The sequence below is a fragment of the Jaculus jaculus genome, chromosome 13, assembly GCF_020740685.1.
Source record: "Jaculus jaculus isolate mJacJac1 chromosome 13, mJacJac1.mat.Y.cur, whole genome shotgun sequence".
NCBI lineage: Eukaryota > Metazoa > Chordata > Mammalia > Rodentia > Dipodidae > Jaculus > Jaculus jaculus.
Genome location: NC_059114.1, coordinates 44,835,816 through 44,862,075, shown reverse-complemented (window position 1 = coordinate 44,862,075; position 26,260 = coordinate 44,835,816). Strand labels below are relative to the sequence as shown.

At 39.0% G+C, this 26,260-nt stretch overlaps 3 protein-coding genes across 15 annotated transcripts in view; all 3 read left to right on the top strand.

Annotated features, from left to right (window-relative positions):
* The window catches only part of LOC101596839 (protocadherin alpha-5), a 239,654-nt gene extending 226,671 nt beyond the window's left edge, over positions 1–12,983 (top strand). The window contains 2 exon segments of the mRNA XM_045132075.1: positions 6,381–6,439; positions 12,922–12,983. The gene's annotated coding sequence lies outside the window, so the exon portion shown is untranslated.
* LOC123454033 (protocadherin alpha-8-like) overlaps positions 1–12,984 on the top strand; it is a 210,716-nt gene extending 197,732 nt beyond the window's left edge. Inside the window, 2 exon segments of the mRNA XM_045132074.1 lie at positions 6,381–6,439; positions 12,922–12,984. The gene's annotated coding sequence lies outside the window, so the exon portion shown is untranslated.
* Positions 1–26,260, top strand: part of LOC101615472 (protocadherin alpha-C2) — a 313,953-nt gene that overhangs the window by 263,083 nt on the left and 24,610 nt on the right. For all 13 annotated transcript variants that reach the window (XM_045132062.1, XM_045132063.1, XM_045132064.1 and 10 more), the window contains 2 exons: positions 6,381–6,439; positions 12,922–13,010. In XM_045132062.1, the coding sequence (XP_044987997.1) occupies positions 6,381–6,439; positions 12,922–13,010 (148 nt within the window). The remainder of the gene's footprint in view (positions 1–6,380; positions 6,440–12,921; positions 13,011–26,260) is intronic.

The following is a 26,260-nucleotide window of genomic DNA, read 5'->3' as shown; positions in this document are numbered from 1 at the left end:
GCTTAGGCTGACCTGGAATTCACTATGTAGTCTCAGGGTGGCCTCAAACTCTCAGTGATCCTTCTACCTCTGCCTCCCGAGTGCTGGGATTAAAGGTGTGCGTCACCAAGTATTTTAGTTTTATTTATTTATGAGGGGTGGGAGGGAGGGAGGGAGAAAATGGGCAAACCAGGACCTCTAGCCACTGCAAACAAACTCCATATGCATGTGCCACCATGTGTATCTGGCTTACATGGGTACTGGGAAATCAAACTTTGGTCCTTAGGTTTTGTAGACAAGTCCCTTAACTGCTAAGCCATCTCTACAGCCCCATCCCCCCCCCCTTTTTTTTTTTTAAATCTATGAAGTTCCATTCCAGTATTTTGTCTTTGGTGACCAGTCTTTAATATATGGGACTGTTTAATTTTGCTATTTTCATTTTGGTTATATGACTGTTCTTCTGAGTAAAGGTTTATTTTCTTAGTCTGACAATATAAGCTTTTCTTCAAATGACTTCCTCTTCTGCTTTTTCTCTAGACTGCTGATCTAGAAGGAATTATGGCTGAGCTTTTCTCTGTCTCTTTGTATTTTACATATTCTGACTGATGAAGAAATCTGTTTATTATGGCTTGGATGTCATTGACCTACCCTTTTCTCTGACCCAGGAATGAGCCATCACATGGGCATCTGGTCTTCCTCAGAGCACTCTGCAGGGACACAGCCTGACATATTATACATTGTCTATCGGCCTGCTGTCGACTTGATAGAAGAGCAGAGTCAGTTCTGGATACTTGCCTTGGTTGGCTACCAATTTTTCTTCTCATTGAGAGGTCAGAATGATGGTCAGTTTGCAAATGTTTGAGGAAAAATTGCCATCGCAACCTCAGTTGTTTAGCTGAATTTGATGGAGTTTTAAAATTCAATATATAAAATAATGGGTTTCATAATAATTTGTTTTTGCTAATCCTCTTCCTCCCCACTTACTCCTCCTAATAGCCCCCATCACACTTTCATGTCACATGTATTCTATAACAGGTGTTTGTGAATGTGACTTTTATAGGAACTCCCTTGGATTGACATTTCCATGCATATGGTAACATGAACATAAACTTGACTGATTAATATGGCAATATTTTGAGCAACATGACATATAATCATGATTTCAAAAATCAGGCTATCGAAATGTTTTAGCAATATTTTAAATCTGTTAACCTAAAAATTATGCAAGCTTTTTTCGTTCAAGAATTTGAACTTGACACATGCAAAGAAATATCTGACATTGCAAAGGTGAAGAAAAACATTAGTTTCCTTTAGACCTTGCTGGGTCAGAGCTCTGGGCTCCAGGGAAGTGGAACTGCAAGAAAGCAGCTGCTGCACTTGCAGGCTGTGTGTCCAGAACAAGCAGACCCAGCACTTTTTGTTGTACTGAATTGTGTATATCCTAAAGTCATGTTCATTTTACTTTCCTGCTCTGTGGATTAGGGGTGTAAATGACTGTGTTCAGAGCAAAGTATTCTATCCAGAATTCCTCAGGTTTAACATATTTTTTAATGTATTTCTGAGTAAAGGTTTATTTCTTTGGTCTGACAATATAAGCTTTTCTCCAGGTTTAACATCTTTTTATTTTGATGTACTGAGAAACGAGTATGTATTGCAGTCATTTTTTATTTTAAATGTTATATTTTAATTTTTCCTTAATGCATTTCTTTTCTCTTTCTTTGTAACAAATTATCATGAATTGGGCTGTAGAGATGACTCAGTGGTAAATGGCACTTGCTTGCAAAGCCTGATGGCCCAGGTTTGATTTTCCAGTACCCATGTAAAGCCAGACACACAGAGTGGTGCGTGTGTCTGGGATTCATTTGCAGTGGCAATTGTGTCTTTCTGACTGTCTGTCTCTCTCCATCTCCTTGCAAATAAATAATAAATAAAATATTAAAAAACAAAAACATTATCATGAAATAGTTGTTAAAACCTCATCCATTTAGAATCTCATAGTCCTGCACCATGTGATCGAGTTCTCTGCTTAAGTTTTCATTAGGCTAAAATCAACATGTTGGCTGGAATGTGTACTCTTTTAGTGGTGCTGGAGAAAAATCTCCTTTCAAATTCATTTAAATTGTTAGCAGAATTAAGTTCCTTGGGGGATGAAACCCATGTTTACTTACCTACTGTTAGCTGTGGGTAGGGTGAGAGGAGGCAGTCACTGTCAGCAAACAGAAGTTTTTGTCAGGTTCTTTCCCATCATTTACTCTATCTTCAGGGCTAACCACAAGGAATCTGTGAACATGAGGAATCTCCATCATGTTTTAAATCACTCTGACTTCTATCTCTGACTTCTAGACTTGAATTTAAAAGGCTCTTGTGACTGGGTTAGTGCCACCAGAATAATCTCCGTTTCTTAAAAACAACTCAACCATCTAAACTTAGGTACAGAACTTAACTCTTCAGGGGCTGGGAAGATGGCTTAGTTGTTAAGGTGCTTGCCTGTGAAACCTAAGGACCCAGGTTGGATTCGCCAGGACCCAAGTAAGCCAGATGCGCAAGGTGGTGTGTACTTCTGGAGTTCGTTTGCAGTGGCTGGAGGCCCTCGCGTGCCCATTCCCTTTATTTACGTTTTTTCTCTTTCCCTAAAAATAAGTAAATAAATAAAATATTAAAAAAGAAAAAGAAACTCTTCACAGTCCTAGTCTTGAAAATTATGTAGGGCATGTATATTTGGTGTGGAGAGCTATGGGCCATCTTAAAACTCTGCCTTCCACAGTTTATATCAATGTTAATAAGATATCACTATGAAAATGTGTAGTGGATACAATCTGAATACAGTCCTATTAAGAAGGAAAAGGAGATATTACATATAATTTTAGTTGTCAGAGAGCAGTTTGTTGATGGCTTCAATATAGATTTTCATGGTAAGAAGACATCATATTATTTCATGGAGTGTTCTTGTGAGTTTATGAATAATATAGGAATAACATAGGATATTTTTTATGTGTTTTATTTTAATCTTTCTATAAGAAGTGACTCATCCTTCTTAACACAAATATCCTATGGAATATATCATAACTCATGTCATTGCAAAATAAATTAAACTTTTGCTATAATTTCAATATGAACTCAAGTGGGTTCTTGTTCTTCAGTGATATTAATCACCTATCTGGATTGGATTACCTAATTGTGGTTTTTTTTTCCACATGTAGAGTTTTTTGACTATTACTCCATGATGGACTAAGCTTTAAAACTATAGGAAATACTGGAGAACTTCACTAATAGAAGTGGTTATGCATGTCTGTAATACCAGCACTTGGAAGGTAGAAGCAGGAAGATCAAGAGTTCAAGGCTATGTAGCAAGTTTGAATCAGCCTAGTCTACATGAAACCTTGTTTAAAGAAAACCAAAGCTGGGTGTGGTGGCACACGCTTTTAATCCCAGCACTTGGGTGGCGGAGGTAGGAGGGATGCTGTGAGTTCAAGGTCAGCATAAGCCCATGTTGTGCATTCCAGGTCAGCCTAGGCTAGAGAGAGACCCTATCTTGAAAAAATAAAAAGAAAAAACCTGCAACCAAAGAAGAAGGAAAGAAAAGAAAAAGAAGTTCAGTGTCATTCTGAGATGCAATGTCCAAATATTTTAGAACTAAATAATCATGGTCAGATGGGATATACCAACAATCTACCTTTCAACCTGAACTTTTTCTAAATTTAGTTATTTTGAATGAAACCCATGTGCATTTTATTTTTAATTTTGTGTTGTTTTAAAATAAATTGTTGTTTTAAAATAAATCAATATCTGGAAACTCAGAAGTTAAAAAGGAGAAAAAAGAAAAAAATATCACTCTATATAAATTTACATTCCATGTAAATTTGTTTAAAATATAGACTTTTATATTAGTGATATATGACTCAGCTAAGCTTGTTGATCAGGCTAATATAATATCTCCAAAGCTCATATTTCTCCTTTTTGTAATTTAAGTACAACATTGTTGACCTTCTGTGATAGTTCGTTTATTTAAATCATTCTAGGAACTTAATGACTATCATCAGAACTCTTCTAGGTTTTAAGGAGCTCTACATTCATGATTATTTGAGGATGTTTGTATATCTTATAAGCAAAACAGATACAACCCTTTTCATAGAGTATATGGTCAAAGAAAGAAAGAATTAGGATAAAAGTGCTTATTCCTTTGTCTAGTATTGAATAGCTAATTAAAGCACACCAATTACTTTCTTCCTTTCCCTTGTTTGATCTTATTGCTATAAGAAACTCATACTATGATTCTGGCAAATGAATCTGTGAAGTGTGTTATTGCTTATGGACTATTATAGAAAATAGCAGCATGACAAATTAAATGTGTTGTCAAGAAAGTGAGAGTGTATAGTAAACTGACTTTCCCATTCAAACCTGATATAATTGTGCCTTTGAGGCTGCTGGTGCTTTCATTCCAAAGATTAAGTTGCAATATTTTTCATCATGAATGTTACCCAATCGTAGAAAATCTTTTGTTTAAAAATAAAAACAACATTTATTTATTTATGAGAGAGAAAGGCTGATAGAAAGAGAGAGAATAGGCACACCAGAGCCTCTAGCCACTGCAAACAAACTCCAGATACATGCACCACCTTGTTCATCTGGTGTTAACGTGGGTACTGAGGAATTGAACTCTGGTTCTTAGGCTTTGCGGTCAAGTGCCTTAACTGTGGAGCCATCTCTCCAGCCCCAGAATCTTTCTCTTTTTAAAATTTTTATTTATTTATTCCATTTTGATATTTTCATGCATGTATGTAATATATTTTGATCTTATCAGAGTTTTTCTTGAAGGAATATTCTCTTAATGGATAAGCCAATATTGGTACTGCAATGGCAAGAGCAGATGATAATTACTAAAATGTATTTCAGTCATATTTTCAGGTTTATTTGCAAATAGCTTCTCATTTATGGTTTCTAATGCTACTTATAGAAAATGGGAACCTATTTGGTTTGTGGTCTTATCCTACTTTGGATAGAACAATCATAGGAAACTTGAAAACCAAGGATGAAGCAGTTAGCATATGAATACTCTGCCAGTAGAGTGGAAGAGGACCAAAGAGGGAAGCTGGTGTGGGGGACCTTTGCGACAAAGAATCCCAGAGTTGTGACTTCTGAACCTTGACTGGTTCTCTGAGTATCTCCTAGCCATCTCTGAATCTGTCAGAATGTTTGGATGTTGCTCTGATCACTTCTCTGGATGTTATGAAGAGTATTTATGAAATAATTTGAAAGAGAAGAGTAAGAATTACTGGTATTTTGAAAAAAATATTGATAATTGATGCAGCTTTGTATTTATGAAATATGGTAATTATAATCCATAATGAAATACAGCTTATGCCTTTCCAATCTTTCCACTTAGCTACACCTCAGCATTTACTAACAAGGCCACTTTATTCTCTGTTCATGAAAGCATATCTAGAAGAATGTTCATCTCAAGGTTTTTCATGATGAAATTTGTGCTAAATAGTATGTAGCATTGTCTCCAGTAATGCTGAATACTTTGTAAATAGCATAGAACTCCTCACAGTTGTTAGGCACTTCTATTTTCTCTTCTTTATCCCTTCTACTTTGAACTGACAGTTTGTAGATAGAGGACAAAAAACCGTTCAACAACAACAAAAATGGCTTTCCAGTACACAGGTGCTGCAGAATGAGTCAGAGTCTTCTCAGATTCCAGCTACTCTCAGTTAAGCTGTCAAAGCCCAGTGAAGAGCAATTGAATAAGGAGGGTAAAACCCTGGGAGAGGAACAAGTAGAGATTTATGAGAAGGGTTAGGTAGCAAAACAGGGTCAAGCTTTGCTGTGGTTTGTTTTCCTCTCTCTAGGGTTCTTCTTCATTCAGGAGAGGAGGCTCCCATCAGTTGCTGGTGTTATGACGGGGCACATTCTGTCCTGGGTCAAGCATGCTGCAGTCTGCAAAGCTAGCAGCAGATTGCAGCCCTCTGCAGTCCCACCAAGCCAGCAGAACTTGTGTAACCATGTATTCTGTTAAAGTTAGAATATAGGTTTGAGGATGCTTGAGAGCAAAAGCAGTGAAAACTTTTCCTTTCTCAAGACAGACTGCCCTTACCTTGGTGTTTTAAGAACTCAGACCTGTACTGGGCAAGGCAAGGCCAAAACTGAGCTCCATGACATTCCTAAATATGGTTTTCTTTGACGTTCACTTTATGTGAGCTAATTGTATTTTCTCCTAAAATGATATGTGTGTAATTATGAATTTCATTGTAGAGTTTCTTACTTAATTTCTCACTTGGTGGTGGTGCTTAGATGCCTTAAAATATGTAAGGAAACAACTAATCAATTAACACTATCCTGAGAGAACCTTTTTTTTTTTCTTTTTCGCCATTTTAACAAAAACCTCCTTTGTGATTTTGCAGCCTCGGCAGCCCAACCCTGACTGGCGTTACTCTGCCTCACTAAGAGCAGGCATGCACAGGTATGTATTTCCTTCCTTCATTCAGGAGAAAATTTAAGGGGGTTCTGTTCAGATTAACTGTATATGCACAGGCCAGAAGCAGATGTTCAAACTAAGAAGCCTTAAATACTCTGCCAAGGGAATGCAGTTATTTTTGTCCCCATGTCTATTCCTTGAAACATTGGAAGTGATCAGTGCCAAATGCTGATTATTAGAAAATAATAATGGCAATCAAATCACAGAGACAGAATTTTGTGTACATGCATTAAAATTTCTACAAGGATTTATTTATTTTAAAGTGTTTGTGTTCAAAGTTTTTCAAATTTCAATAAGGAAATAATTTTAACTTTTTAATTTCTTTTTACCTACACTTTTTGTCCTCCCCTTAAAAATTGTGATTAATACATCTCTGATGCTTTAAGACTTGTCTATGTTATGAAATGTATATATACATGTTGTCTTCCTTGCTTTTCTCTCACACACTGACTGTTACAAGCTATTATTCACAATTGATAGCTATCCATATTCATGTTCACCCCTGTTAATCTGCCTGTTTTCTTCATTAATTTGTTATCTTATTATCATCAGTAGTATGGGCTCTCTAGAGGATGAACCATGTGTAGGTACTTGATTGAATATCTGGAGACAAAAATCTATCTTACTTTAGATTAACTCAGAATAATAGCATTACTCTAAGACTGCAGTTAAATATAATTTTGCTTTACCTACTTTGTCTCTTTGACAGTAATTGATTAACTACAGTTACACTCAAACTGACCTAGTGTCCATGCAATGGGACCAAATCAAAGATTGATTATTTGTGACTGTCTTTAGAAACCAAATTGGGAGGATTAGGAAACTAATGATTATTCTATCAAAATTATTTAAGTTTAAGGAAGGACTATACTCCACATTTCAAGCCTCCAAAAATATCTGGGTAATTGTAAAGTTATTCTTCACCAAACTCAGATTAATATCTAAAGATAAAGATAAGATCTACAGAGTATATGTAGAATTAGTGAAAAATCAACTTTAGTTCATTAAAAAGATTTAAATAAATTAATACTATCTCAAGCATTGCAATAAGCATATATCATTATATTGGGTGCTATTTCTGAACCAGAAGCAGTCAAGGAAGGGCTGAAGACTGGTAGCTGCCTTGGTGAAATGTCATATTGGAACCTGGGGCATAATTTAAAACCAGAAATACTCACAGAGATGATAGTATAGTAAGTATCTGAGAAATCCTCTAAAATTATTAGAGTTGAACTTAAGCTTTTTTCAGTATCTGAGCTGATTGTAGAGCTATGCAAAGTAATGACATATGTTACTGTGCCAGCTTCTACTTTTTCAATTGAATTAGTGCTTTGCTTGAAAGACACCAAAGCTATGAGATACAGCTTTAGAAAAAGAAACTCCATTTAGGGCTGGAGAAATGAACTCAATGGCTAAGGCAATTCCCTGCAAAACCTAATGATCTGGGTTCCATTCCCCAGTACCCACGTAAAGCCGTATGTGCAAAGTGGTGCACTCATCTGGAGTTCATTTGCAGTGGGAAGAGGGCCTAGCATGACCATTCTTTCCCTCTTCCTCCCACCCCCTGCCTCTCTGTCATTGTCTCTCTGCAAGTAAAGCAAAGAATAAAAAATTAATAAATTTGGTTACTGAATTAAGGGATTTTTTTTATTTTTTAAAGAAAAAAAATTGGCACAAGCTTATAGTAATATTTCTAACTCAAGTTAACTATTCTAAAGGTTTCTAAATTTTATTTTTATTTATTTATTTGAGAGAAGAGAGAAAGAGACAGATAGAGAGGATGGGCACACCAGGGCCTTTGGCCACTGCAAATGAACTCCAGATGCCATGTGCCACCTTGCATCTGGCTTACATGGGCCTGGGGAATTGAACTTGGGTTCTTTGGCTTCATAGACAGCTATCTTAACCACTAAGCTATTTCTCCAGCCCCAGCTTTTAAAATTTATTTTCATTTGAGAGAGAGATGGAGGGAGGGAGGGAGAGAGAGAGAGAGAGAGAGAATGGGTGTGCTAGGGCCTTCAGCCAGTACAAACAAACTCCAGACACATGCACTACATTGTGCATCTGGCTTATGTGAGTCCTAAGGAATCGAAATTGGTTCCGTTGGCTTTGCAGGCAAGTGCCTTAACTGCTAAGCCATCCCTCCAGCCTCAGCCCAGCTTTTCTAAGGTGTGACACCCCAAACACAAAATTAATGTTTTGATGACATAGTCATTTGTTTCCTCACACTACACTATTCAAGAATAGGCTTAGAAAATATCAGCACTGCACTAACAATATGATCATTTGATGGGGCTAGAGAGACGGCCTAGCAGTCAAAGGCACTTGCTTACAAAGCCTGTCAGCTTGGGTTCACTTCCTTAATGTTGCAGTCAGATTCACACTGCTGGCAGAAATCACCTGACCAAGAGCAGCTTGCAGGAAAAAAAAGGTTTATTTTGGCTTACACATTCAAGGGGAAGCTCCATGATGGCAGGGGAGAACCATGGCAGGAGCAGAGGGTGGGCATCACCTCCTGGGCAACATCAGGTGGACAATAGCAACAGAAGAGTGTGCCAAACAATGGCAAGAGGACACTGGCTATAACACCTATAAGCCTGCCCCCAACAATACACTGTCTCCAAGAGGTGTTAATTCCTAAATCTCCATCAGTTGGGAACCTAGCATTCAGAACACCTAAGTTTATGGGGGACACCTGAATCAAACCACCACATTCCACCCTTGGCATCCATAAACTGATAAACATCCATGATGTAAAATGCAATGCATTCTTTCAATTTTAAAAGTTCCATAGTTTTTATCAATCCCATTGATGTTCAAACATTCCCATAGGCCAAAGTCTTTTAACTGAGTCATAATGCCAAAAATAAATTAAAAAAAAAAACCCTCATAATGGCACAGAATGCACATTCACACTGCAAAGTATGGCATTGGGCATAGCAAAGAAATATTCAACCAATACAAGATTTAAAACAACCAGGGAAAACATCAAACTGTAGCTCTAAGTCCAATAACTATAGCCAGTGACAAATCTCTTAAGTCCGATAATTCTAACCAACAAGTCTCTGGAGTTCTAATTCCGCCCTTCTAGCTAGGCTACTCACAGTCCTGGAAAACTTCATCCAGTGCCAGCAGTTTTCCTTAGCAGCCATCTAGTGGTCCTGGCATCTCCACTGGGTGTCCATTTCAACCCATGATTCATCCCCATGGTTCCATCGGGTCTCCATGCAGGTATCCAGCAAACTTGCTTCACAATGCCCATGGCAGTTTCCAAAACACAAGACTGTGTTGCAAATTCAATGACCCTCTCTTTTCTGAATTTTTTACACTCCATAATACCAGGTGGGGGTGCCAATCTGTTAATCCAAGGGGGAATAAAGCTGACTTTGAAGAACAGGACACTCCTTGAGCATTCAGGCCCCTTCAAATAATTCAAATAATTCTTTCTGTTGTCCCAATGCAGGTTAGCTGGCCTAATCTCAATGGTTGTAATCTCTCAGACAATTGCAGCTGAACAGGCAGCAGTTTGGGCCCAAATCTTTAATTTTTTCTGTGCCATATCCCTCTACTCATACCAGTCTGCTTCTATGCAAAGCAACCCTGCACAAGTTCTCAGGACATGGGCATAATAGCAAACCTGTCACACAAACTGCTTCTAGCCCATTCCAGGCTTTCTCACCCTCACAAGCCAAACCTCGCAGTCCATAGTTCTTACTGCATTCAGGTCTTTCAACTGTGACCAGAGTAATCCATCAACCTGTACTTATAGTAAGGCATTTGAAACAAGGTTTCAAATTCACCTACATTCCTCCTGCGAAGCAGCTCCAAAAGGCCAAAAGCCACACAGTCAGGTTTCTAGCAGCAAATGACACCACTTCTCAGTACCAACTTTACTGTTGCAGTCAGGTTCCCATTGCTGTCAGAAATCACCTGACCAAGAACAGCTTGTGGGGGAAAAAGGTTTATTTTGGCTTACAGACTCAAGGGAAAGCTCTATGATGGCAGGGAAAAATGGCACCAGCAGAGGGTGGATGTCACCTCCTGGGCAACATCAGGTGGACAATAGCAACAGAAGAGTGTGCTAAACACTGGCAAGGGGAAACTGGCTATAACACCCATAAGTCTACCCCCAGTAATACACTGCCTCCAGGAGGCATTAATTCCCAAATCTCCATCAGAGATGGACCTAGCATTCAGAACACCTAAGTTTGTGGGGGACACCTGAATCAAACCACCACACTCAACATCTATGTTAAAACAGATGAAAAAAGTGACAAATGTATCTGGTATTCATTTGCAGTGGCAAGAGGCCCTGGCATACCCATCCTCTCTCCCTCCCCCTGCCCTGCTTGCAAACAAATAACTTTTTTAAAACTACATTTAAAATAAAATATGAAAACCCACATCATTTTCTTGTTGTATTTTCAAATAAAAATTAGCCAAAGCCAGATGTGCTCATGTTTAGTTTTCAATTAAGATATTAAACAGAATAAGAAATGAGATACAGATTAAAACTAAAATGGCTTATCTTTCTCACAGTATCATACACAAAACACATATTAGAGCTGAGAACTTAAATAAGACTCTTTTCCCCACATATGTGCTTGGCCTTTTCAGCCCCAGATTTTGTTTATAGCTTTGTTTCTGAAATTTCTGATTTGTGGGTAGTTACATCTTTATGACTGGAGTTCATATATTTTGTTGGTGGGATCCAAGACCTCTTAAATAACATTAATATTTGTAAAAAATATCTAGTCTAAATATGAGGGAACAATACTGATAAGTGAAAGCTTAATGAGTGAATTTTTATTAGATATATTGTTTGAAGTCAAAGAGTAAGAGAATATAGTAGGAACTTAGAGGTGTTTTTCCCCATAGCAGTTCAAAATTGCCTGATCTGTTGTCTCACATAACTCTTTCAGTCAGTAGTCCAAGTTTCATTTTACTCATTTAATTTGCAAGATAAGCAAATATCTACTTAAAAAGCATCCTCCAATTTTGGAACTTCTTGGATATTGACTTAGGATCTTGTTTATTCCTTCCTTCATCCATCTACACATATTTGAAGCTCAAATCTGAATTAGCTGAAGACATACATAAATGCATACAGTGTACTTTTTCCCCTTGAATAGTTTTGCATTTTCTCTGTTAGGCTCCAAAGATCGCTCAGTTCATGTCTCAGCAATGTTTCATGCTGAATTAGTTTCTTCTTAACCCAAGTTTATACTGATGATGATTGGGTTCCTATAGTCCCAAGAAATACTGGGTGGGCCATAAAAGATATATGAAAAGTAAAACACAAAATAATATTATGAATTAAGCAGGGCTGGCTGCACGTGGTAGTCTGTTACTGTCCAGCTTGCTCCCTCTTGTAGTGTACCAAATAAACATTTCTTTAAAAAATATTCATTGCTGGAAATTGCTCAGTGGTTAAAGACACTTGCTTGCAACGTCTGATGGCCCAAGTTTGATTCCCCATTAACCATGCAAAGCCAGATACAAGATGGTACATGTGTGTGGAGTTTGTCTATAGTGGCAAGAGGCCCTGTAATGTACTCGCTCTCTCTCTCTCTCTCCTTACAAGTAAACAAGTAAAAATCTAAAACAAAAGTACAGGGCTGGAGAGATTGCTTAGTGGTTAAGGTGCTTGCCTGAAAAAGACACAGGTTCAATTCTCCAGGACCCATGTAAGCCAAATGTACAAGGTAAAGGCCCTGGCATGCCAATTCTCTCTCTTCTGCTTTCTCTCTCTCAAATAAAATAAATAAAAAATTAAAATGAACACATACACACAAATTGGGGTTGGATGTGGTGGTGATGGTTTGTAATGCCAGCTGTTTAGGAGGCAAATGTAGCAAGATAGCAAATTCAAGGCAAGCCTTGGCAACTTAGTGACACCCTGTTTTAAAATAAATTTTAAAAGAACTGAGGATGTAGAAAATATGGCAAGTATACATGAAGCCCTGGGTTTAATTCCTGGTAATACCTACACATGCAACACATGAATGAATTGGATAGCCAAATTGGTAGGATTACTACTTATAATACTAAAATGATCAGTAAATAAGTTCAATACATTTTCCTCTTTATTATAGAGAACCCACCTGAGGTTTGGGAGTTTTGAGAACAAGTTTTCCTCATCAGCATTAAGGTGTTAAAATGGCTTTTTCCCTTTGGTGGGCCTTTTTTTTTTAGATTTAGTGGGTACTACAGTGCATTAATAAAAACCAAAGTTGCCATAAAGATAGAACATGTTTATTACTGGTGCCATGCAGTAAGCAGTAAGCCAGCAATGGCTCTGCAGTTTCTGCAAGGTGACTGCTCAGTGATAATTGCTGCAGTTCAAGCTTGAGCAGAAACTGTTAGCTTAAGTCTTCCTCTAGAATAGAAGCAATTTCTAAGGGTGGAAAGACAGGTAGAAAAGCATTCATGGTCTAACTATTATTTGGGTCGATATGTTTGCTCAGCTCTGTGCACCTGGAGGAGGCTGGCATTCTACGAGCTGGTCCAGGAGGGCCTGATCAGCAGTGGCCAACGGTATCCAGTGCAACACCAGGTAAAGAGCTGGGGTCTTTCTTTTCTTGTTTGGGTTCTGGAAATTTAATGATCTATTTGGTAAGATCAGAAATGTTGACTCCTCCCTTTGGATTTATTCTACTATGCAATCATGATTTCCATATGCAGACAACTATTTTAACTTTATACATAGTATTCATCATGAGTTGAAAACAAGTAGTTCTTTTAAAAAATAATCAAGCTAGGCATGGTGGTACATACCTTTAATCCTAGCCCTGAGGAGGCTGAGGAAGGAGGATTGCTGTGAGTTTGAGGCCTGCCTGAGACTACATAATGAATTCCAGGTCAGCCTGGGCTAGAGTGAGACCCTTTCTCAAAAAACCAAAATAATAATAATAATCAAGCAAATCATGGTGATGTGTCTTATAATACTAACAATTGGGAATTGGAGGAGGATCAAGAGTTCAAGGCTTGCCTGAGCTACATAAGATCCTGTCTATAAGTAAACAAAATAAGATGCTTTTCAAATGCTTTGGCTCTCCTAGACACATAAAGAACTGGTGACTTCCTGTCACAAGATCTTTTGATTAAAGGCAATGGAAGTACACTCAAAGCAAAAGAAAGATGAAAGAGGGAGGGAATAGATATGGGGAGTTGCAATAGTTTCTTATGCATATGGAGTTCCCAAAGCCATTACCATCTTTGAGTTCCAGTCAAAGCCAGATGTGCTTGTTCCTGAGCACCAACATCCTCCACAGACTGAATTGTACTGCCTTGAAATACACATTTCCAGACTTGAGCACCTCACAGATTCTTATTTAGAGGACCAATGTGAACCCACTCTTAGTCCATACTTTCAGAACAGAGATTCTACCAGGTTGAGTAAAAAATTCAATACCTGGGCACCATAGTGCTGAGAAGAAGTGGCAGAGGAGAGCTCCGCACTGAAACATCTCTGTCACACCTTCCAAGGCTCAGTGTCCATTGTGGAAGGGGTGGTGGAAAGAATGTAAGAGCCAAGGTAAGGGTACGATGTCCATGACCTTGCAGTGCCTGGCACTACCTACACAAGATCATCATAATAGGAGGAAAATATAATGACATCAAAATAAAAGACTGATTGAGAGGAGGAAGGGATATGATAGAGAGAGGAGTTGTAACAGGGAAAACTGGGGGGGGGGTTGTCGTGGCTTATAGTCTATAATTATGGAAGTTGTCAAAAAAATTCAATGGCTGAGTAAGCAAAGGAAAGTTACTTAAACTCACATTTCCTTGATTTTCTTATTCTTACCTAAGACTACATCTGTGTCATATAATAAAAATACAGTGTTAGAAACCCATCCCTATAGCAGTTTTTAGAAATGTAGGATTATGGGTTGGCAGAAGCAACAAACAGTGTCAACCATAATCCTCAGTTACTAACACATTGTGTTGGTCATGGTAGTTACTAATTTTCAAATCATAATATACCTAGACACTGTGCCCAGGACATAAAAGCTGATATCTAATTTATTCTTCATGACAATCTTGCACAAAATTGATTATATCTATTTTAATTTTGACAACTGGGGCTACAGAGAAGTTAAGAATTGTACCCCCCCAAAAAAGAATTGTACCTATGTTCACACACAGATTGTAAGTAGCAAAGGTAAGATTCAAACCCAACTGTGTCTAGCTCCAAAGCCAAATGTATATGACACCTATTCAAAATGTAGCTAGCTTGCAAGAATCCATCCAAATTCAAATGAATACATACACATATACATAACAGATGACATAAGAATATGCGTGTAAAAACTTTCTTCTAAAAATAATCAGGTGCCTTTCAAATGATTTTCACTGACAACTCTAAGGGCTTTCATTGATTCTAATCAGCCAGCATTTGCTATTTATGAATGTTGCACAATTCAACTAAAAGTCAAAAAATGCGCAAGTCGAAGTAATCTATTAGAGAGTTAATGTTGCCAGATGGCTAGGGGAAGAACATAAAATAGTTCATTGAACAAATTTGCAACACCAGTGCCAATGAATAAGCGAGGGAGGATAAAATGGTTTTAGAATATCAAATGTTGCAGAATGAGGAGGCTTCTAGAGAAGGTGAGAGCTATTCAATCAGCGCCATCACATGAAGTCATGCCAAGTCACCCAGACTTAACTCCAGGGTTATTCTTTTTGTTGTTGTTGTTCATTTTTATTTATTTGAGAGTGACAGAGAGATAAAGAGAGAGAGAAAGAAGCAGAGAAAGAGAGAGAGAGAAAATGGGTGTGCCAGGGCCTCCAGCCACTGCAGACAAACTCCAGATGTGTGCACCCTCTGGTGCACTTGGCTAACGTGGGTCCTGGGGAATTGAGTCTTGAACCAGGGTCCTTAGGCTTCACAGGCAAGCGCTTAACATTGAAACCTTCTCTCCAGTCCCTTCAGGGTTATTCTTATTCTCATGAAGGCATTGTAGTTCAGTTCACTGAGTTAAGAACTAACTATAAATGCACTCTCTTTTTCATTGATCATGCTGATTGGTATAAATTCTTAGGAAAATGTGAGGTGGGTATATCTATTGGTTATTCATGCATCTGGCCTAGGTCTATACTTCAGATTCAAAAGGATATTAGGAACATTTTTTGGCCAAAGTTAAATAATGAGTCTCTATTATTTTCCTTCCCTACTGGCTGCTGAAATGACACACAAGTTGTAGTTCTCATGGACTGCTAATAGAGGTCACATCTTCCAATTATTCAGTAGTGACCTAGTGTTGCAGTCAGATTCACATTGCTGGTAGAAATCACCCAACCAAGAGCAGCTTGATTTTGGCTTACAGGCCCGAGGGGAAGCTCCATGATGGCAGGGATAAACGATGGCATGAGCAGAGGGTGGGCATCGCCACCTGGCCAACATAACATGAACAATAGCAACAGGAGAGTGTACCAAACACTGGCATTGGGAAACTGGCTACAACACCCATAAGCCTGCCCCCCCAAATACACTTTCTCCAAGAAGCTTTAATTCCCAAATCTTCATCAGCTGGGAACCTAGCATTCAGAACATCTAAGTTTATGGGGGATACCTGAATTAAACCACCACACCTAGCCATGTTTTCCACAATGCCTCCTTAATCAGTCACATGAAGTTAAAGGGCTCTCTGATTTCTGCCTCTTCTTCATTGTCCTTTGGTATTTTTATGTAGAACTCAAAATATGTTCTTTACTATTTGGAGAGAATACAATATAAAGGTTAAGAGTATGATTTGGAGTCAGATCTGAGTTGAATACTAATCTCAAGCTCACTTGCTGTGCAAACAGACAAATTCACACTTTCCTAATTACCCTTTATATAATTTGCATGCCATAACACCATCATTACTGAGCTTTCATGTGAACTAAAAGAGAAAGAAGAGTTGAACATAGTTGTTGACATATAGTATTAATAAATATGTAGTCTTCTTACTCTTTTTCTGGGATACTTTTGTGGTGTACAATGTATGATATGGCCTTGACTGATAACCTGATGGCTAGAATGCAATAGTTCCAGAAACAGGCTGCACTCCTTAAGATGGTATGAAGAGATGATTTCTGAGTTGCTCCCTGGACCAAGGAAAATGGTCCCCAAACCTGGTTGTTTACAGTCCCAAACAAGGCCCGATTTTCACTGATTTTGTCATTCTTCATGACTCACAGTGAAGTGCAGTGGCTTCTATAAGGCTTCTTTCTTGTGCTGGGTCTCCTTACACTTGTGCCTGAGCCCTTTCTATGATCAGCCACTTACTGTTATTTTTTTTTATTGAGAGCTTTATTGTATGAACATATTGCCTAATGGTAATATTCCTATTAGGTTGTATGTACTCCTATGTTCCCTCTTTCTAATTTCTGTTCTTTTCATAACAATATCTGCAACAGCCATGGCCACAAACATAAAGGAACTAGGCCTGGTTTGCATTTTGTGTGTTTCTTGCTGTTGTTTAAACCTATAATTATTTTTATTTGTTGGTAAACTGCTCATTTCTTTTTCACAGTCTACAAAAGCCTAGGGTAAAGATTTTACTCTCTGAAGGGATCAATGAAGGCATCACCAGGTGATGTTTTCTGCAGGATAAACAAGTCAGGCATTAAATTGGTTAATTCTGATTGCTGGCCCCTTTTCTGTAGTCTTGCTTCTTGTGTAAGCAGACCTGGATCATGGGCTTCCTTATTTCCCTTAAGGTTCACATGAGACTGACCAGACAGAAAATTAGCAGTGAATGCACAGAATATAGTTATAGCCTCTTAAGGATAGAGGATTGTGTTATGGTTGGGTGGGAGGAGTTTATTAAAGGGCCAGTCCAAGGCATTGGAACTACTTTTTTAACTGCTTAGTGTGAATACCTGAAAAAGTCTTAATGCTCTTTTGTGATTTGTTCCTAGAGGAAATCCTAAGAGGTTATGAAAAATGGTCGCTGCCTTTCAGGGAACTGGTTGTAGTGGGCCTATTTGGATTTTCCAGGCTCCTCTTTCTGTATTTCATAGGATCTCAAGAATTATTTAATGCCAGCCAGTTGTGGTGGTACATACTTGTAATTCTAGCACATGAGAGGCTGAGGCAGCAGGATCTCAAATTAAGGCCAGACTGAACTATATAGGGAGACCTTGTCTGAAAAACAAAAACAAAGCAAGTAACAACAACAACGACAAGATCCAGCCCTACCTCCTAAAGTTTTAGAGTGAGAAATACAACTATTATTTCAAGTCCTGTACCCATGGATTCAGCCAACCACAAATGGAAAATATATGGGAAGAATGCATCGGTATTAAACATGTACAGCCTTTTTTACTTGTCATTCCTAGGTAATATAATTTATATAGAATTTTTATTTTATTAAGTATTACAAGTCATATAGATATGATGTAAAGTATAATAGAGGGTGTGTATATGTTATATGCAAATAGTGTACCATTTTATATAAGTGACTTGAAAATCCACATTTGGGTATTTATGGTGGTCCTGGAGGCCATCCTCCATGGATACCAAGGAATGGCCATTCTGTATTTTCTAAAAAGCTCAGGGACCCACAGCACACAGCACTGTCAAAGATAACATTAGAGCTTGTGAAGCAAGACCCCAGGGGGCCTGGGGCTAAATAGTGAAAGATTAATTAGGTGGGAAAGGCTACCAAGACAATGAGACTTAGCTAGGGAGCTTTAGTTTAGAAGGACTTGACAGTATTCTCACAGTGTCGTTCCTGTAGTTGGTACTGGTGCAACAGTACCAACAATAGCTAGGCACTTGTTAGAAATGAAATTCTCAGGCTGTATCTTAGAATTACCACATTAGAAACTCCCAGAATCCTGTGTCTAAAGAAGCCTTCATGTAATCCCTCATGTCCCCTAAAATTTAAGAATTAATCTAGATGCAGACTTGATGGCACTCGCTTGAAATATCAGCTACTTGGGAGGCTAAGGCAGGAGAATTGCAAGTTCATGGCTAGCCTGGGATATATAGTGAGATACTACCTCAAAATAAACTGTGAAAAGGTGAGGCTGGGGAGGTGGCTCAGAAGCTAAAAGTGCTTGCTATACAAGCTTTATGACCAGAGATTGGGCCCCCAGCACCCATATAAAGCCAAATGGATAGTGGCACATGTGTTTATAATCCCAGCACACCTATGACAGTGGGAGGGACAGGAGAATTCTGAAGCTTGCGGGCCAGCTCGTTTGCAGCAAAAACTTGAGAGATCCCATGTCAGACAAGGTGGAAGGTGAGCACCAACACTCTGAGGTTGTCCTCTGACTGCCACACGTATTCCGTTATGCGTGCACACCCACACATACAGCAACACACACATATTAAAATATGAGGTGAAAATAGAGCTGGTGTGTAAGGGGGTGTAGTTCAATGTTTGAATACTTGCCTATCATGTGGGAAGCTTTTGGTTGAATCTAAAGTACCACAGACAGAACATCAACAAGAAGAAAAACAAATTTGTCTAGAGTAAATACTCCTGATGTTGTCTAGTATGTTTGGAGGCTCAAAAAATGTAACGAAGGAATCTGTTTATGATTCTTGTGGGATGCAGGGACCTTTCCCACACCACACATGTTGCTGTGTTACTCAGTTGTATATATTTGGAGCTGGTTGACTTTTCTATTTTGTTTCTCCCTAAAGTGCAGCTCAGGGTGGTGTGTACCTTATAAACTTGTTACAAGAACTGAGTGATACAGAACCCACATATCACAGAGCTAGAGAACCATGTTTAGTGCAGAATAGCTGTTTTGGGGATTTTTTGATAAAAGGATATGAATCTGACTTTCACCTTCGAATTTAGACCTGAGTTATTCTGAGTAGTCTCTGTGGGGAGGCCTTGTTACAGAAACATTTTTAAAAAGTACTTGTCTTTATTTCCTTGGGGTATTGCTTTTGTCCTGGTTTGTCACATCTCTTTACTCTGTGGAAAATGGATTTACTCTGTGGAAAATAATTTATATGTCCTTCTCTTATTTGTCTTAGGGTTTTTGTCTTTCTGACAAAACCAACTCCCCAAGGAGGGACTCAATGGAAACTCCATCTGTAATTCCTCCCCCAAAATAAACCATGTTCCTTCAGGGTTTGGGAGTCCATTTAGGAGCACTGTCAGAATGAATTTTTATATCTCATGAGTGAGTGAAGCCTCAGGCCTTGTTGGAAAATTTAGAAAGCACGTTGTTCCACTAACCTGCTCACCCTTGACTTCTGCTGTTGTCATGGCGATTCCAGTCCTGGGAGGTGTGTCCATAGCCTTGATAGGAGAAAAAAAATGAGCTCAGGGATCTTGTGAGTGGGGCAGTCCTGTCAGTGTCTTTGCTCTCACCTTCCATCTGACTGCCTGGGAGTAGAGCTTGTAGTGATCTCAAACTGAGGAAAGCCAATTCCTATAAGATGAAATTTCACTTTCTGGGAGAATACAGCGCATTATGTTAACTATAGGTTGTGAATCCTTATGGAGCTTACGATAAAACAAAGAATTTGCTTGTTGTAGACTGACCTGGAGGGAGGGATCAAGATGGAGTGGGAAGGGGAACGAACCTGGGAGAAGCCAGGAAGCTTAAGTCCTTGTTGCCTCTGTCTGTGTGTCTTCATCTTCTCCTTGGAGGGTACTTTGCACCTTAGATTTGTATTGACCATGTATATAAGACTGGAATGGGGATATTTTGGGTTTTCTGAAGTTAAATATTTCTATATGATATATAACTTCTGAGATAGCTTTTCCCGTATATACCCTGTATTTTATGTACCTCTTATATTTCCCTTGTGCCAATTTTTCTAGGGTTGGTAGTTCTAGGCATAATATAGTAAGGGCTGGAGCCATGGAACTTAATAAAGGGACGTTTTCCACATCAGTGATCTCAAATTAAGAATATATGTCTCCAGAAAATTATTGAATCTCATATGTGCTCCTTGACATATATTTTAAGGACATACATAGTGAGAAGAAAAAGGATCCAGAATTATTCTCCTTCAGATCCTGCAGATGCAGAAGCACAAGCTAATATCAGGAAATAGACCCTCATTATAGTTTTTTTGATTATCACTGATCCTTTTAATATAACTACATCACAATATAGTTTGGTACCTGAAAACTTCTTCCTGAGGAAATAACTTTTAACTAAGTTTTGGGAAAAATCAGACTTAAAATTTTTATTTTATTTTTAATTTTTTTAATTTTTTAATTTAATTTAATTTTTTAAATTTTATTTATTTATTTATTTGAGAGCGACAGACACAGAGAGAAAGACAGATAGAGGGAGAGAGAGAGAACGGGCGCGCCAGGGCTTCCAGCCTCTGCAAATGAACTCCAGACGCGTGTGCCCCCTTGTGCATCTGGCTAACGTGGGACCTGGGGAAGTGAGCCTCGAACCGGGGTCCTTAGGCTTCACAGGCAAGCGCTTAACCACTAAGCCATCTCTCCAGCCCTTATTTTTTTATTATTTATCTATTTGAGAGAGAGAGAGAGAGAGAGAGACAAAGAGAGAGGAGTGAAAAAAGAAAAGAATGAGCACACCAGGGCCTCTAGCCACTGTAAATGAACTCCAGATGCATGTGCCACCTTGGGCATCTGGCTTATGTGGGTACTGGGGAATCAAACCTGGGTCCTTAGGCTTTGCAGGCAAGTGCCTTAACCACTAAGCAGTCTCTCCAGCCCTCCATTTTATTTCTGATAATTTAATACATGCATTTAATGTATTTTGATATCAATAACCCCCTATTACCTTTTCTTCTCTCCCTCCCACACTCACACCATTATTCTTCCCAGCTAATCCCCTTTCTACGTTCATGGTGTGTGTATGTGGTAGGGGTTCACATGTGTAACCCGTTGAGTTTAACTGTGTGGTCATGGGTGGGAGGTTATTTGCTGGAGTTTGGCAATTGATCAGTAGCTATACCACTGAAGAACCTGACTTATCTCCCACAGCAATCATTAGCTGCCAATAGACACTCTGGGATGAGCGGGGTCTTGGGAGTCCCAAGCCTACCCATGCATCCATGTTGGTGCAGTCAGTCTTGTAGAAGAAACCACAGCTGATATGAGTTAATGAGTATAACAGTGTACCAATCATTTTCACATTACTGTGAACTACCTGACCAGAGAAACTTAGGTAAGGAAAGAGTTTATTTTATTTTATTAGTTTTGTATTCAGCAAATACAGTCAGTTTGGTACCATTATTAGGCTCATCCATGACCTACCCCCTCCCCATTGGCCCCTCCTTGTTGAGCTATATGAGTTGTACATTGTGGAGTTAGCCCACAGTTATGGGTAAGATAAATGTTTCTGCATATCATGACCCTACATGTGGCTCTGACATTCTTTCCGCCCCCTCTTCTGAAAAATTTCCCTGAGCCATGTTGGGTTTGTTTTTAGTTTGCTTCAAGTGATGAGGTGTTGGGGGCCTCTGAGGCTCTGGCTCTCTGATTTGGTAGGAGTTGATTTTTCTCTGTATTGGTCTCCTTCTCCCATGTGCTAGTATTCAGTTCATCAGGAAAACAACACCCTTGCTTGTTTCGCCAATTGTTCTTAGTTTCAGCCAGGGCCCTTTTGAGGTATGATGGGGTGGCTCTCTCCTTAGGATCTACATTTATCTGAAAAAGAGAAGCAGATTCTCCAATGGAGAGTAAGTTAGCACCAGGACAAATGAGATAACCCTTACTTTTCTTATGGAGAATTTAATAGGTGTAGGCTCTCTTGTAGCCCATGATTGATGGTAGCTTGATATTGGAGACTGGGCTTATATTTGGATATGGTTCTGACTTGTTTCCCAGCTCCAGCTATGGGTTCTGTACCACTGAGGGGATCAGTTAGCCAAATCAAGAGCAGTTGGTTCCCCACCATGGCTGTGTGCCACTATTGCACTTGTGTGGGCACCACAACAGGTTATTTGCTGCTAGGTAGGTTAGACCGTAAGTTGCAGATATTGGTCATTTCCCTCAGTCTCCCATGTAGCACCTTCTGGAACTAGACATGCTGACTGTCTGGGGACTGACTCTTCTAGCTTCCAGCCATGCTGTGCAATTTTACGTGTCAACTGCATATGGTGTCTTCAGCAGTAGGGTCTTACCACTAACCTTTGGTGGGTCATCAAGTACTCTGACAGAAATCTGTCTTTCTTTTAGGAAACCTTGTAGGTCTCTCTGATCAAAAGCTCATTGTGGATGATAGCCCCATGCTGGTAATGGGAGTAACAGGTCAGTGCCCACTAAGAAAATGAGGAAAAAGATAACTAATATACAAGAGTTAGAGAGAAGAGAGAGAGAGAGGAAGAGGGATGGAGGGAAGATGTAGAATATTTAGGTTAGACTTGATCCTATCCTCTCCAGTGTCTTGTGGTTCAGGTGTTTCCTGTAAGGGACTGGTGAAGGTTCAGCCATTTGGTGTGCCTTTTAGGAAGTAGAATTTTATGATACCATTGCTGTTTGGGTCTAGATTAGTGTTTCCCACCCCTTTGAATCCCACCCCCCATCCCCATCCATCCTAGTGTCTAGTCCATGAGATGCTTGCTGGGTATGTAAGGTATCTTGGGTAGATTCAGGTTAGGTGCTGTAGATGAGTGAAACTATGTGGTAAATTTTTTTCTGTGATTGGGTAAGTTCACTGAGAATGATCTGTTCCAGGTTCAACCATTTTTTCTCAAATTCCATTGTGTCATTTTTTCTTACTGCTGTATAGAATTCTATTGTGTAGATATACCACATCTTATTTATCTATTCTTCTAGTGATGGACATCTGGGTTGACTCCAGCTCTTAGCTATTATGAATTGAGCCGCTACAAACATGGTCGAGCAAATCTCTCTGGCCTGTGGTTTGAAGGTTTTAGGGTAGATGCCCAATAAGGGAATAACTGGGTCTATTTGAATCTTTATAGTCAGCTTTTTCAGGAGTCTCCATATTGTTTTCCAAAGTGGTTGTACCATCTTACATTTCTACCAAAAGTGGATGAGTGCTCCTACTTCTCCACAACCTCACCAGCATTTATTTTCTTTTCTTTTCTTTCTTTCTTTTTTTTTTTTTTTTGATGTTTGCTATCCTTATTGGGGTAAGGTGGAATCTCATAGTTGTTTTAATCTGCATTTCTCTGATGATTAGGGATGATGAACATTTTCTTAAGTGTGTGTTTGTCATTTGTATTTCTTCCTCTGTGAACTGCCTGTTCATCTCTTTGCCCCATTTTGTGAGTGGGTGTTTGACTTCTTACTGTTTAGATTTTTGAGTTCTTTGTATATTCTAGAGATTAGGCTTCTATCAGTTGGATAACCCACAAATATTTTCTCCCATTCTGTGGGTAATCTATTGGCTTTGCTTATTGTATGCTTGCCTGTAAAGAAACTCTTCAGTTTCATGTGATCCCATTGGTTGAGTGACTGTTTAAGATTGTGAGCTACTGGGGTATTGTTAAGGAAGTCTTTTTCTATTCCTATATCATGGAAGGTACTTCCTAAATTTTCTTCCAGTAGTATTCGAGTTTCTGGTCTTATATTGAGGTCTTTGATCCATTTGGATTTGAGGGTAGTGAATAGTGAAATGTGTGGATCAAATTTCAGTTTCCTGCATATGGTTATCCAGTTTGTCCAGCACCATTTGTTCAAGATGCTGTCTTTTATCCAGCCTATATTGTTTGGGCCTTTGTTGAATATCAAGTAGCTATAGTTGCTTGACCCAAAGTCCAGGTCTTCAAGTCTATTCCATTGGTCTATACTCCTGTTTTTATGCCAGTACCATGCTGTTTTTATTACTATGGCTTTGTAATATAGCTTTAGATCAGGTATGGTGATGCCTCCAGAGGTATTTCTTTTGCTGAGGATATGTTTGGATATGCAAGGCCTTCTGCCTTTCCATATGAGATTTGAGATCTCTGTGAAGAACACTGTAGGGATTTTAATTGGCATTGCATTAAATTTGTATATTGCCTTTGGTAGGATTGTCATCTTCACAATGTTAATTCTGCCTATCCAGGAACATGGGAGGTCTTTCCATTTTCTCAAGTCCCCCTCAATTTCTTTTTTGAGTATTTTTATGTTTTTGTTGTATAGATCTTTCACTTCCTTGGTTAACGTTATCCCATGGTATTTTATTTATTTTTGTTGCTATTGAAAATGGGACTATGTCCATTATGTCAGGAAATAGTTTATTTTTGCTCACAATTCCAGAGGGTAGCTCTAGTCCACCTCCCACCTCGTTTTTAGGCAGAATCTCTTATTTTTTACTATTGGCAGGCAAAGCAGGAACAGAAATCCAGTATTACAGTATCACATCAGCAGGAGGAAGTAGAAGAGAAGAGCAAGTAGGGCCAGAGTATAACACTTATAATAATATAAGACATTATATACAGTGATACACTTTCTCCAGCAAGGTTCTACCTCCTAAAGTTCCCATCACCTTCCCAAACAGCTGAGGACCAAGTGTTCCTACACATTAGCCTATGGAGGACATTTTGCAGTCAAACCACCATAAAAGTCATGTGGTATCTAGAAAATAGTATTCCATGCCTATCCTCTCACTCTTCTAAGAGGTTCCCAGAGCTTTGGAGTGTGTAGTTTAGATGTCCTTTTAAGTGCTGAGCATATAATAGTCACTTATGCTCATCACTTTCATCAGTTATGCATCTCTGCATTAACCTCTGCCATTACAGAATGAAACTTCTGTGATTGAGGCTGAGAGCAGCACTAATGTACAAGTAGAAACATCAATATTTAGATAGCCTGTTCATTTAGCATACAATCAATAATAGATTACCCACAAAGGCCTTGATTAGACTTGAGGCCTCCCTTCCCATAGCAGTCATGGTCATATAGTTACCCCGTAACAGTAATGTCACTATTACACCAGTGGGCACATCTTGTCTGGCAGGTTAGTATAGTAGCATGTAGGGTTTCCAGCTGTACAAGACTGTTGGTAGCTTTTCTCCCCTAGCAATCTGCATAGAACGTGTTGACAGTATGGTAGCCAGCCAGTAGCTCAAGAGCATCTTGATTTCTCTATGTCCCATAACCAACTCATGTACTACCTTCAGAAATAGGGTCTTATTATTTAGTTTTAGGGGGTAGCTGAGAGCACTGGCAATAGCCTATATTGTTTTGGGGCCCTCTATAACCGCCCTGACCAATAGCTCATTGAAAGATATCTCATTATTGGCACTGAAAATTTTTGATTAATAACCTATGGCTTGTGGTAGCAGCTTTATCTACCCATTCAAATGTCAAACTTTTTAAAAATTATATATTTTTTGTTTGTTTATTTATTTTTTGAGGTAGGGTCTCACTCTATCCCAGGCTGACCTGGAATTCACTATGGAGTCTCAGGGTGGCCTCGAACTCACAGTGATCCTCCTCTACCTCTGCCTCCTGAGTGCTGGGATTAAAGGCATGTGCCACCACGCCCAGCTTTAAACTATATATATATATTTTTTTTTAAATATTTTTTGTTCATTTTTTATTTATTTATTTGAGAGCAACAGACACAGAGAGAAAGACAGATAGAGGGAGAGAGAGAGAATGGGCACGCCAGGGCTTCCAGCCACTGCAAACGAACTCCAGACGCGTGCGCCCCCTTGTGCATCTGGCTAACGTGGGACCTGGGGAACTGAGCCTCGAACCGGGGTCCATAGGCTTCATAGGCGAGTGCTTAACCGCTAAGCCATCTCTCCAGCCCTAAACTATATTTTTAATCAATTTACAAAGTGGTATTTCCAAATGGCTTTTTCTTATGCCCTTAGTTTTGGTTAGCCTTCCTCTAACCCCACCTGTACCCAGTTTAGTCACTCCCATTGCTTTATCCCATTCTTTCTTAAACTTT